This window comes from Meles meles, chromosome 8 (genome assembly GCF_922984935.1).
Source record: "Meles meles chromosome 8, mMelMel3.1 paternal haplotype, whole genome shotgun sequence".
In the NCBI taxonomy this organism is placed as follows: domain Eukaryota; kingdom Metazoa; phylum Chordata; class Mammalia; order Carnivora; family Mustelidae; genus Meles; species Meles meles.
In genome coordinates, this window is record NC_060073.1 from 97,687,698 (window position 1) to 97,700,107 (window position 12,410).

General features: G+C 53.6%; 1 protein-coding gene across 5 annotated transcripts in view; it reads left to right on the forward strand.

The window, feature by feature from the left end:
* Positions 1-12,410, forward strand: part of KIRREL3 (kirre like nephrin family adhesion molecule 3) — a 540,762-nt gene that overhangs the window by 451,992 nt on the left and 76,360 nt on the right. For all 5 annotated transcript variants that reach the window (XM_046016829.1, XM_046016833.1, XM_046016831.1 and 2 more), the window contains exon 5: positions 693-842. In XM_046016829.1, coding sequence (XP_045872785.1) covers positions 693-842 — 150 coding nt within the window. The remainder of the gene's footprint in view (positions 1-692; positions 843-12,410) is intronic.

A 12,410-nucleotide genomic window follows, 5' to 3' on the forward strand; every position in this document is an offset into this window, starting at 1 on the left:
ATTCTCAAATTTTTATTTATCCATTATTCATCACCAGTCGTATAAAGCCCCCCCCCCATTCCTAAGTGTCCTGAGTGCCTTGTAGTAACTGCTTAATCAGGGCCTGGGGTCTGAGGTGGGGAGGAGGAGGGACCAGAACAGGGCCCCTTAGGGTTCAAGGTGGCCAGAGGATGCGGGCACTGTTTAGGATTGCATCCATTTCTACTTCCTGCCCATCCTGAACTAACTCCCCCCACCCCAAAGTCGTTCTTACTTCTTTTCCAGAGATTTCTGTTTTCTCCTGTCTCTTTCCTACTCTGTCTGCTGAGAATCGCAGCCTGGGTCTCTCGGTCTCTCTGTGTGTCTCCTTATCAAAATGCATGTCTGCTTGGTAAACCACAGCGCTGAGCGCACTGCTTACCAGAGTACCCACCCTGCTGTGTCTTCCCACACTCAGCATTTCCATCTCCGCTCTCTCTGTCCTCTCCCATCATAGCCTCTCCAATATTCCTAAACCTACAGGCACACACACATTGCCCAATACCCAGGGAAAGTCTTTTTTGTGCTCCTCATACCGAGGACATTGCCCTGAGCAGTCACCTGCCACGGGAGCCTCCAAGCGCAGCCCCACCTCCCGATTCCCACGTGGTGCCTGTTTGGCAGGAACGCCCCCTCCCGGCCCCGCCCTCCTGACATGCGCACTGTGTCCGCAGGCTACCCACAGTACCTGGTGGTAGGGAACCACCTGTCCGGGGAGCATCACCTGAAGATCCTGCGGGCTGAGCTCCAGGATGACGCCGTGTACGAGTGCCAGGCTATCCAGGCTGCCATACGGTCTCGCCCCGCGCGCCTCACCGTCCTGGGTAAGAGCTGTTACCGCGCGGGGCGGGGAAGCAGGGGCGAGGACGCTCCAGGAAGCACTGTGCACTCCCTTCCAGAAGGGCCTCCACACTGGGCGAAGCCCAAAGGGGTTACCACACGTGTGGGCTCCGGCGGCTGCTGCCCTACTGCGTCAGGACCCACTTCCCCTCCTAAAAGGGGAAAGTGAAAGTTCCCGCCCTGGGAATCAGAGGGCACTGCTAAGCAACCTGTGACCCCGTCCAACCCCAGCGGGTTTGACTCCAGCTTAAGGTGCTAAAAGGGGCTCTGAATGCGTATTTATTCCATGAGGAAGCGTGTTCTGCACGCGTGGTGGTTGTCAGGCCAGGTGCTAGGCAGTGGAGATATGGAGGAGAGTATGACACATCCTCGAGTCCGTTCTGTCTCCCACTAGGTGCTAACAAAGCATGATTTCAGCACCCCTAGGGACCACCGCTGCACCTGTTCCTTCCCCATGCTCCGCCGCTCCTTGGGAACCCCGGCTCTCCGCTGGAGAGCTAACTGCCTACATCATTCCTAGGAAAATTCATTTGAGGCCCTTATGCCAAACCAGACCTTTGCCTCCTTGGCCTTTCTTCCTCTTGGCTTCCCAGGGGCCCAGTGGCCCTAAGACACCCTCCCTGAGAGGTCTCCACTTCTCCACTCAGGCAGACCCACCTGAGGACGAGGGAATGAGCTCGGCTCCTCTTAAAGGGCCTCCTTCCGACTTTGAGGTCACGCCCTGTCAGCTCCCCTCCAGCCAGCTGCTACTGCGGACCAAGGCCCCTGAGAACCGAGCCATACACAGAAGGCATGAGAGCAGACACATGCGTGCACTGTAGAAACCCTCTCAAAGCCCTTCCACTGATGCTACCCCGGCTATTCAGACGCAAGACAGTGGGACAGGGATTGTTGGCCTGGATGAGAAACTAAGGCTCAGAGATGCCAAGGGCCCGGCCCTAGGGATCTCCCGGCTAGGGCTCTGGTACCAGCACACTGGCTCCTGGGTGAGGCTCCGCCAGTCCCGCGAAGGACAGGACTCAGGCAGCAGAGAGGGGAGCCTGCCTGCCTCTTGGCAGCTGCTGTGAGGCTCCGAACACAGGGTCAGCAGCTGGGGTCCTGCCTCCTTGCCTGGAGGATAAGGCACGTGGCTGCTCCTGATGAAATATTTAAGAGCGTGTCAGATTATCTTCAGATGGACACGGCAACACGCGGGCACGTTATGCCAAGCACGGCAGGAAGCCCAGGCGGACCACTTACCAAGCTCAGGGCTTGGATTCTTGAGACATAACTCTGGACCGACCCCAGAACCTCCCCTCTACCCCAGGGTCTCCTCTAGCCTGTGATGAAAGAAAGAGAAAAGCAACCGGGTCCGGTGGGGTAAATACTCTGGGACAGCTCAGTCCAGAAAGGCCCACAGAAGAGGAATCAAGGATATGAAAGGAAGAGGCAGATTCTTCACCTCCCGAGGTGGTGGCTAGAACGGGAATGGGGGTACAGTGCAGTGCAGAGGTGTGGAGAAGCACAGAAGGATTTAGCGTCTAAAATTTTTCTGATTTTTGAGTATTGTGCACTGCCAAAATAGATTTGGGCATCTCCAAAGATGATCCCGTTCCCCATCCTCAGAATAATCCGCCTTCTGCTGCCTTGCTTCCACTGTAGAGGGTACCAAAGAATGAGATGAGAAGGACCTAAGCACTGCCCTCTCCTAACTTCACGCAGGACCTAGACTAGGTGCACACACAGCTCGTCATCAGGGTCTCGTCCTGCTTGCTGTCCGATCTCTGCTTGTGGCACCCAACCATTCACAGCCTGCCTCCTCTCCCGTCACGGAGATCACCACGCCCAAATGAGTCCAAATGTTGCACAGATGAGGAAATTGAGACCCCGAGAGCAAAGCCACTCACAGCTTAATGACCACTCAGAATAGACCCCAGATTTTCTAACTCCAGCCCAGTGCTGTCTGCAACCCTAAATGCCACCACAGTCTGCTCGGTCTCCTTGCTTAAAGCTGGGCTGCAGAGAGCAGGGCCACAGAGTCTCACCTGGACAGACTCAGTTTCACGTTAGGTCACATCTCAAAGTCTCCGCCATCTCTGTCTCCTGTGGCCAGACCTGGCGTAGAGCCAGTTGGCATGGGGAAAATGCTTTAAGAGTCTGGAAGGCAGTTGAACAGGGGGAAGGAGGAGTTTCCAGGGGACCCTGGCAGCTAGGCTGCTGGAATCCTGAGAGCTGGAAAAGGAGCCTGAGAAGGCATTTGTCCAGCAGCCTTTCCTAAAGTCTCCACCGACCTCACTCTTCCTAACAAACTAACCCCAGACAAGAAAGAGCTGGTCCAGACTCTGCCTCCAGCCCCTCCTGATCACCCTGGTCCCACCCCCTGAGCTGGTCCAGCAGGTGTCCACCCCCACCTTGGCGGGTCCAGCCGGCCTCCGCCAGAGGCACCCAGCCCAACTGAGTTTCTTTATGGTGCACAGCCCCACCTACTGCCCTGGAGAGAGGCTCTGCGTGCAGAAGCTGACCCAGCCTTCTGGAAGGGGAGCTCTGGTCTGCTCACCGTGCTGCATAGACAGAGCAGCAGAGTGAAGAGGGGCGTTGCTACCCTCGCCAGCCAGCTTCCCAAACAAGACCCCATCTGTTTTGCTGTGACATCTCAGCCTGGGAAACTATCCCAGCCAGTTCCCCAAGGGAGGGGCTGCCTTCCCTGTGTTCCAGAAATGAGAGAGCTTCCTAATTTAGTCTGTATTTGCCTGAGATAGATTTTTAATTAAATAAAGTAAGAGCCTGATTAGAACCTGCGGAAGATGTGAGAGCAGAATCAGATGGCATTCCAGCAAAATTGCAAAGCAAACACTTTGGCTGGAACAGAGGGAGACCCCTGGGGGTCTTCCATCAAAGCACCAAGTGAGGAGGGCAAATACGAGACATTATATGGCCAACAGATGTGCATTGTTAAAATATGCATCTGCCGGGAGCCTGCCTGGAGAAACCAGAGGGCCAGCTCACAGAGCCCATGGTGCTCCGGGGAGGTCATGGGGACCCAGCCCCAGCAGCCAAGCCTAGAGTCGCAGATGGATTAATTAGCCTTGTGTTTCCAGCTCCCAGATGCAATCAGGCAAGGAGAAACTTGGAGCTGAGCATTTGCTACCCTGGGGGGCAGAGGGAGGGAGCTAAGGGACCAGGAGAGCAAGAAGGGGAAGGGGCAGAGCCAGGCAAAGACTCCGCGACACCCCCACCCCTACCTGTCCAGATTAACGGCCAGGCTACATTCCCTCTGTGGTCCAGGGGCCCCATGCCTTGACTCGGGCCAGGTCGAGACAGGCATTTTACCACCTGCAGAACATCTCAAGAATCATGGCATCCCAGAGCCGCAGGCTTGCAGGCAACCATCATGGTCCTACCACTAACCAGCTCTGTGATCTTGGCCCTGATACTCCTCCTCTCTGAGTCTCAGTTTCCTCATCTGTAACATGAAGGTGATGATAAGTAAGATGGTCACTAAGCACTGAAAGGCCAAAACGCCGTGAACTCTACAATACGGGGTCCAGCCTGCCGCACCAAGTAGTTGAGGAACATGGCCCCATCCCCCACCAAACCCAGAATTCACGAGGGAGACTGAGGCCCAGAAGGTAACAGAGTGTTTTGTGCAGCATCTTACTTTGAGTCTGGAGAGGGGAACCTCTCAAAGTCCTGCCCAGCCCTGGGATTCTGGACTTGGCTGTGCATCTTAACCCCAGAGTCCTTCTGTCTACAGCTTCCGTGCCTTCCGAGCCATGTCTGTGGGGACTCCGCTTAGTGGGACATCCTGGGACCCCCGTGCACCTGTGCAGAGCTGGGGTGTAGCAATAAGAGTCCGGGGCCAGGAGCAGAACCCCTACACGCAGCTCACTGGCTGCGTGCCCTTGGGCGAGGTCCTTAGCGCTCCCGTGGGGACTCTGGTTCAACTCTCTGACCAGCACTTAATATAGGGCAGGTCGTCAACGTAGGGTAGGTTTTTGTTTTGCTTTGTTTTGTTTTTAATAAATGAGTTAGTGCATGAATGGCATTTCTCATTCCTCATCTATGAAACGAGGATAATAAAAATCAAATCTCCCAAAACTGGTGTGAGCACCAAACTAACACACACACACACACACACACATGCGCTAAAGTATCACACACTCTGAAGTCACAGTCACACGCACACACATGCCGACTGCATCCTCCTCCCACTGGCAGGGACCCCAGTGTTGACAAATACCTCTACAGCCCCAGGACCGGAGCCATAAGGACGATACTGCCTTCGATCTTGCTAACTGCCTGAAAATTTGAGAAGCAAGGAATTGGAGGACCTAGATCAGGGAGGAAACGGAAGCCAAGGCTTTGATCAATGAATATTTCCTGAACACCTACTAGGTGCCAAGCACTGAGCTTGACAAGTAAGGTTCATGGGTCAGCAAAAGGGAACACCAGCTCTGCCTTGGTGAGCCTGCATCCTGGCAGAGAGAGCCGGTCAATCCATAGTAAACAGGTTAAACAAATGAATTGTGAGGGTCCGCAGTGGATGGTAATGACCCCTGGGGACACAGCGAAAGAAGAGCAGAGGGGGGACAGGAAGTAGGCAGGGGGAGATGGCAGGTAGCGGGTTAATTATTAAAAAGGGTGTTTTCCCACTCTTCCCCCCATTCCCCCTCATCTTCCTGGCCCGTTCTAATATTAACTCTGCTGTCTTGTGGCTCCCATTGGAAACAAAGCTTTATAAATCAACATGAATTATTTAGTGATGGAGACTAAGTCAATTCAAATAAAGAGGGTGTCTTTAAAATGATGTCAAGCTCCAGACACTGAGGAGGCAAACACAGAGAGGGTCTGGAAGGGTCGCTGAGTTTCCAGAGCCATGGTACCCACCCCCGCATCTCTCCACCAAAGCAGCTGAGGGGCCCGGGTTCCCTAAATGCCCGGCGCTGGCAGCAGCCCCCAATTCCCAATCCGCTCATCCTCTGTGTAGGTGGGTCCAGAGAGAGACAGTGAACAACTTGGGTCATCCAGCAAGGGAAGGCAGAGCTGAAACACAGTCCGAGAGCACAGGCTTCTCTGGCTCTTCCAGAACCCAGTGGCAAGAAACCTAGCCACAGACTCCCTGTCAGTAAGGGAGCTGTTCTTCAGGGGTGAAGAGGCCCCCCACAGAACAAAGCCCACGGCTCCCCCTTTTTATTCCTCTCCTTTCCCTCCAGCCCCTGCTCCGGCACCCCTTTGCTCCAGCTCGCAGTTCCTTGCAGTGCCCACACTTACGCACTTGTGTGTTGCTACCTGGAAGGTCCTTCCCTCCTTTCTTCCCTTGGCCGACTCTTGTTCCCCTGTCAGGAACCATCTTGGACATCACCTCCTCCAAGAAGCCTTCCCTGAATGCCACATGGCCTGGCTTTCCCATTCTGTGCTCCCTTAGCATTCCATCTGCACCTCAGTCACAACACTCAACTCACGATCCTGAGAGTAACCGTTTCCCTGTCTGTCTCCCCCAGCGGGTCTCTCGCCATCCTGCCCAGGACAGCCTGCGGGCACGTACTGGGTGCTCAGGGATGCTCATCATAGAACTGTAGCAACCAGGCTTGGGGCAAACGAGAGGGAGTCTGCACTGCCCCTCGCCGTGGAGGACGGTGCCTGGCAGATACTGAGCCCCACGGTCGTGTTGTGTTTTGTCATGTCACGTTGTGTCGTGTTTAGAGGGGCAACGCGGCTTCAGGGTAACAGCCCAGACTCTGAAAGGCAGACGGCCTGTCCTGGAAACCTAGCTGTGTCACATTACCCGTGCTGTGACCTTGGACAAGTCCACTGCCCACTGTGCCCCGGTTTCTTCGTATGTAAAATGGGGTAATAGTCCTCCCTGCGCTCTTAGGGTTGTAGAGAGGATTTAACAGGATAATTGATGTAAGACATTGCTCAAGACAGTGCCCGGTAAGAGGCAAGCCACAGAAGAGCCTGCTGTTATTATCATACTCGTGGTGGTGGTTACTATTATTTTTGCCACGCTAAGCAGCACCAACAAGCAGCTCTTCCTTCCTGGGGGGCCAGGCTCTGGGCCCTGAAGAAGCTTTGCCATCCAGCACGCAAGGCAGAAAGACGCGAATCCTGTGGGCCTCTCCCCAGCTCGCGCGCCTGGGAAGACAAGCAGAATTGATTTCCTTATCTTCTTATTAAGCGTGTTTTGCCTGGGCCCCGGCCTGGTCTTAGGTGCTGTATCTCATTTGTGCTGTGTGTCTGCTTCCTGCCACACTCATTACCCTGCAATCACCCCCAAATAGGGGCAGCAAACAAGCCAGAGATGGGAGAGAGGAGCAAAGGCAGCGTCCTTATCTCCTGAAGTTCCAGATGGGAACCCGGGTCTGGGCTATTATCCCCCTCAGCCCAGCCCCCGAGCCCCCGCCCCTGCCACCAGCTCCTTCCCACTCCCTTCCTGCCACTCTGCCCTTACTGGGGGCCCAGGGACAGAAGCAGAGTCTCCTCCTCCATGTCTCTTGGGGCACCACGTGCCCCTCTTGGTGGTCCTGCTGGTTTAACTCTGTGCTTACCTGCTTGGGCAGGTTATAAGGTGAGCGTGGTCTGATGGCATTGAATTACCTTAAGGTGACCAATAGTCCCTGTCTTCTAAATTACATTATAATATAATGTAATAATATTTATTTTAATTAACTTATTTATTTTTATTTTTATATAATGATATTAATATTATTAATGCTATGGTATTAATTATATTAATATTATACTAATAAAATATTATTATACAATTATATTTATATTATTATATTATATTGAGGGTAGTTAGCCATATGACCTCCCTGAGCAGCTGCCCAGAGCAGTAGTCGGTGGCAAGTGGAGGCTGGGCAGGGCGGGGGGCAGTGATGGAGGGTCTCTCTGGAGGTTCCCATAGCCACTGGGTCAAGTACATTGACTTCAGAGCTGGGCCCTCCCTCCTGCTGCCCCCCCCCCCACAGTCTCCCTGATTCTCTAATCTTCCATGGAAAGGAATGCTGCCCCCTCCCCCGCCACCACCAGCCTGACTCCCCATCTACCTGTTCTTCATTTCAACCTCAGTGTCGGAACAAATTGCAAGGCCCCAAAGGGTTTGGGGGCCCATCAGGGATGGAGGCAAACTCAGTGCTTCCCTTTTGGGCTGTGTGTAGGGGGCGGAGAGTAGGCAAGAACTGGGAAGACCTGATGCCCCTGTCTTACCCTGCCCAGACCCAGCCAATGAGAAGAGAGCTAATCAGCCTATTTAAATGGTCTCGCTGGAGAGGCCCAACACTCTGCCTTGGGCTGGAGGCAACGTCCCCAGTGGCCAACCCACGGCCAGGCCCTCCTCTCGCCTTCCAGCGTCTCTTGCTTTCAACAGCAGCACAAGGGAAGGCAGGGAGGTTCTGTAGGAGCCCACTGGGTCTGCTGCACAGGAAAGCCGCTCCGCCTCCAGCTCCCCGCCCCCACCACCCCAAACGGAGTTCCACTGACCCCTCGGGGTCCCCATCACTACATGCCTGAGGCTCCCCAAACAGCCCCATGCCCCCGAAGGATGCCACCATCATACTCAGAGCACGGCCACTCCTCCGGGTCTAAGCAGGACAAGGGCCCCCACCTGGAGGTTGGAAGACACACATCATTGTCCCTGGTCTGCCACCGACATGGCAGGCCCGGATCTTCACCCTTGAGACCTGGGATAGTGATGCGTAACCATCTCTGGACCCTCTGTCTCTCTCTCTGATAAAATCAGGAGCGGGGAAGAGGAAGTGCAAGTCCACGCCTCGGTCCGGCTGTGATTTGCCTTCATTTGATGGTAGTTTGGGGGTCGGGCCTGAAGGGCTCTGTTCCCATTGTTCCCTGGCTCTGAGGAGCAAGGATAACATGTTCTTCCACTGCTTTAACAAGCGTGACCCTGGGAGACGCTGAGCAGTCTTCCCTGTTCAGCAAAGGGGAGCGTGAGCTAGACCATGGAGGGCTGCGAAAGGACCTTGATCTCCTGGCGTCGGCCATTTGCCATGGAAGCAGCAGCTCTGGGGCTGCATAGGAGAGGAGAGCCACCTTCCTGTAACTTCCAGGCTGTAGCTGCCCTGAGGGGGGCCCTCACCTGCTCTGCCATCAGGGGACCGCTTCCTCTGCCTTGGGCATGGCTCCCCCACGTCCCCACATGCCTGAAAAAGCACAGGCAAGAGCCGGCTTATGTCCGGGGACCTTGCAGGAGTCCTGTCAGGAAACCCAGCTGGCCACATACGAGGCTCCCTGCTCGTGCATCAACCGTAGGCACACACAGACACCTCACCTCAAGGACAAATGCACGGGTGTGCACGCACACGCACGCACACACACAGACACACACACATACTCAGTTCTGAGCATGGCTGAATCATGGTGGAAAGACACGGGGACCCTCGGTCAAGAGAATCTGTCCCTGTTGGGAAATGGACAAATCTTAGTAACTCAACAAAAACATTGACCGTCCCCTCCCAGTCAGGCCCAGAAATGAACAGAGCAGGTGGGGCATGAGAGACCCAGCGTGAGACCCCTCTTTTCTACTGATTCCCCATAATGAGAAACCAAGTGCAGGGAGGAAGGGTCACAGCAACTGAGAGGGAGGGCCAGGGCCAGAGGGGTCCCACCCGGGAAGGGATCGCCTCTCTCCTGACTCCAGCCTCCAGGGCACCATCGGTGTTCCCCCCAGGACGGTGACCCAAGCCAGCCCTGGGGGAGCCCAGACCTGCTGAGCTGGGCAGGGAGACCTCCAGGGGTAAAAATAGCTCGCCTCTTCTCCGCTTCAACCTCAGCCCTGGCCTGAGACGAGGGTTTCATGGCAAATTATGGATTTAAAACTAGCAATGAATCTCCATTACAGCATGAAATGAGAAAGGAAAGCACCACCAAATGAAAGCCTTCCCCCCGGCAGCCAGTGGGGCAGGGGAGGGGTGGAGTTTCAGCAGGGAGTTTCCAGATGAAGTCACTTGCCCAAAGCACACCCCCAGGAGCGGTGGCAGAAAGAGGGTCCCGGGAGAGGGGGGCAGAGGCCGGAGCCCCTGGGGAGACCCCTGCTGTCCCAGGTCAGCGGAGGACACCCAGGTGGCAGGGGATGTCACTTCTCTCCAGAGCAAAGACGCACGGCTTTCTCGGGAGGGGGAACAGCCAGAATTCTGTTAGTTTGGGGCTGTGTTGGGGTGCGACCCAGCTGGGAGGTCTGGCCAGAGAGGGGCATTTTGGGAACCCTGGCCCACTGCCTGGTAGTTCTCCCCTTAAGATAATGGACCATCAGGATACAGGACTCCTTCCAGCCCCAGGGAACTGCAGGAGCCCCTTTTGAACCATCACACTGTCCCAGGGCCCCCAGCGTCAGGGAGGGGCCTGCACAAGGAACTAAAGGCTTCCTGACAGCGCCCCCACACCCTGTTTCCCAGATATGTCTGGGGAGCCAGGGTCTCTGGACCCACAGCATCCGTTTTCCATCCCATTAAAGTCTCGTTATCAGAGGACTGCCCACTGCTTGTTTCCTCGTTCCAGGCCTCGGCATGATTCTGTCCATGCAGAGGGGGTTTTCCTAAGTGGGAGTGTGCTAGGCGCCCAGAAGCCCATGCAGGTGCTTCCGTTTTACCAAAGTAAGTACCTGAGCCCTGCAGCCCAAGAAGGCTGGCTTCCAAAAGACTGTCACATTTTCACAAGTTGATCAGGTGTTTGTAAATGTTTAGGAAAAGGAGGAACTTTCCATGTGTAAATATGTCAGGAACTGTGTTAGCAGCTGAGGAATCACCCAGTGCCTGCCAGGAACACCACAGCAGACTCAGGGTGGGGGAAGCAAGAAGCAGAGGGGCAAGCCCATGGCCACACAGCCATCCCGCTGGAAGAGCTGCACCTCCCAGACACACCGCTTCCTCCCCGCTCTGCTCGCTCCCCGTCTCTCTACACACGGAGATGGACACACACTCGTTCCCTAGGATGATGGAAAGAACTCATCTTGCAAATGGCTAGGAGATGAGAGAAGAGGGGAGGGGAGGAAAGGAAATATACTAGAGCATCTTCTCTGACTGGGAAAGTTGGCCTCTAACAAAGGGTCCCCTGGGAAGACCCTGGCTCTCTTCCAGCCCTGGCCCCAAATACCAAGTTGGCCTGGGCAATGGTTCTTCTGAAGACTGAAACCTAACCTTGATTTAGAGAATCAGAACTGGAGGGAATCCACCAAGCAAGTCTTCTTCACTCGTTCCATTTTTTTCGGCATGGGTCTGGGCACCTTCCATGTGTCAGGTACTGTTCTAGGCACCAGAAATATACATCAGTGCGTGGCGTGATAGATTATGAACAGAGTAAAATCTCCTGCCTTCATGGAACATATTTTCCTGCAGAGGGAATTAGATAATAAGCAATAAACATTGCAAGAATGTTCGTCTTTTAGAAGGCGGTAAGTGCTCTCAAAGTAGAGCACAGTATAAGGAGTTGAGTTTCTTAAGGAGAGGACAAGTTGAGCAGTCAGGGGGAACCTCCCAGGGGAGGTGAACTTTTTTTCATCTTTCCATTTATTTTTTAATAAATGAGAGAGAGGGGAGAAGCAGGCTCCCTGCTGAGCAGAGAGCCCAATGCAGGACTCGGTCCCAGGACCCTGAGATCATGACCCAAGCTAAAGGCAGAGGTTTAACCCACTGAGCCACCCAGGTGCCCTTTTAACAGCCTTCTTGAGGTATAAGTTACATACCATTAAGTTCAACCATTTTAAGTGTATAGCTCAATGATTTTTAGTAAATGAATGGAGTTGGGTGACCATCACCACAATATTAATATTAGGCCATTTCCATCACCCTAAAAAGATCGCTTGTCAATCTCCGTTCCACCCTCAGTCCTAGGAACCACTGATCCTCCTTCTGTCTCTATGGACTTGCCTTTTCTGGACTTTTCATGTAAATAGATCCATACAATATGTGGTCTTCCCATCTGGCTCCTTTCACTCAGCATAGTACTTTCGAGATTGGCTTATGTGGTAGCATGTATCCATAGTTCATTTCTTTCTGTTGCTTTTTATTGATAAATACTTTGTTTATCCATTCATAACTCGATGGACATTTGGATGGTTCCAGTTTTCAGGCTGTCGTGAATAATGCTGCTAAGAACATTCATATACAAGTCTATGTGTGCGTATATGTTTTCATTTTTCTGGGAGGGGGAAAGAGAGCAGGGGAAGGGACAGAGAGAGAGAATCTTTAAGCGGATTCCCTGCTGAGCACGGACCCCAATGAGGGGCTCGATTGCATGACCCTGAGATCATAACCTGAGCCAAAATCAAGAGTCGGCCACATAACTGAGCCACCCAGGCGCCCTGTTTTCATTTTTCATGGGTCAGTTCCTAGGAGTAGAACAACTAGCTCATGCAGAAAGCTTGTGCCTAACTTTTTTAAAAAGTGTCAAACTCTTTTCCAAAGTGGCTGCATCATTTTATTCCATTCTGACCAACAATTTATAAGCATTCCAGCTTCTGTATATGCTCATCAACACCCGTTACCATTTAGCTCTTCTATTATGGTAATTCTGGAAAGTTTCAAGTGGTATCCCATCATGGTTTTGATTCCCTTCTTTTT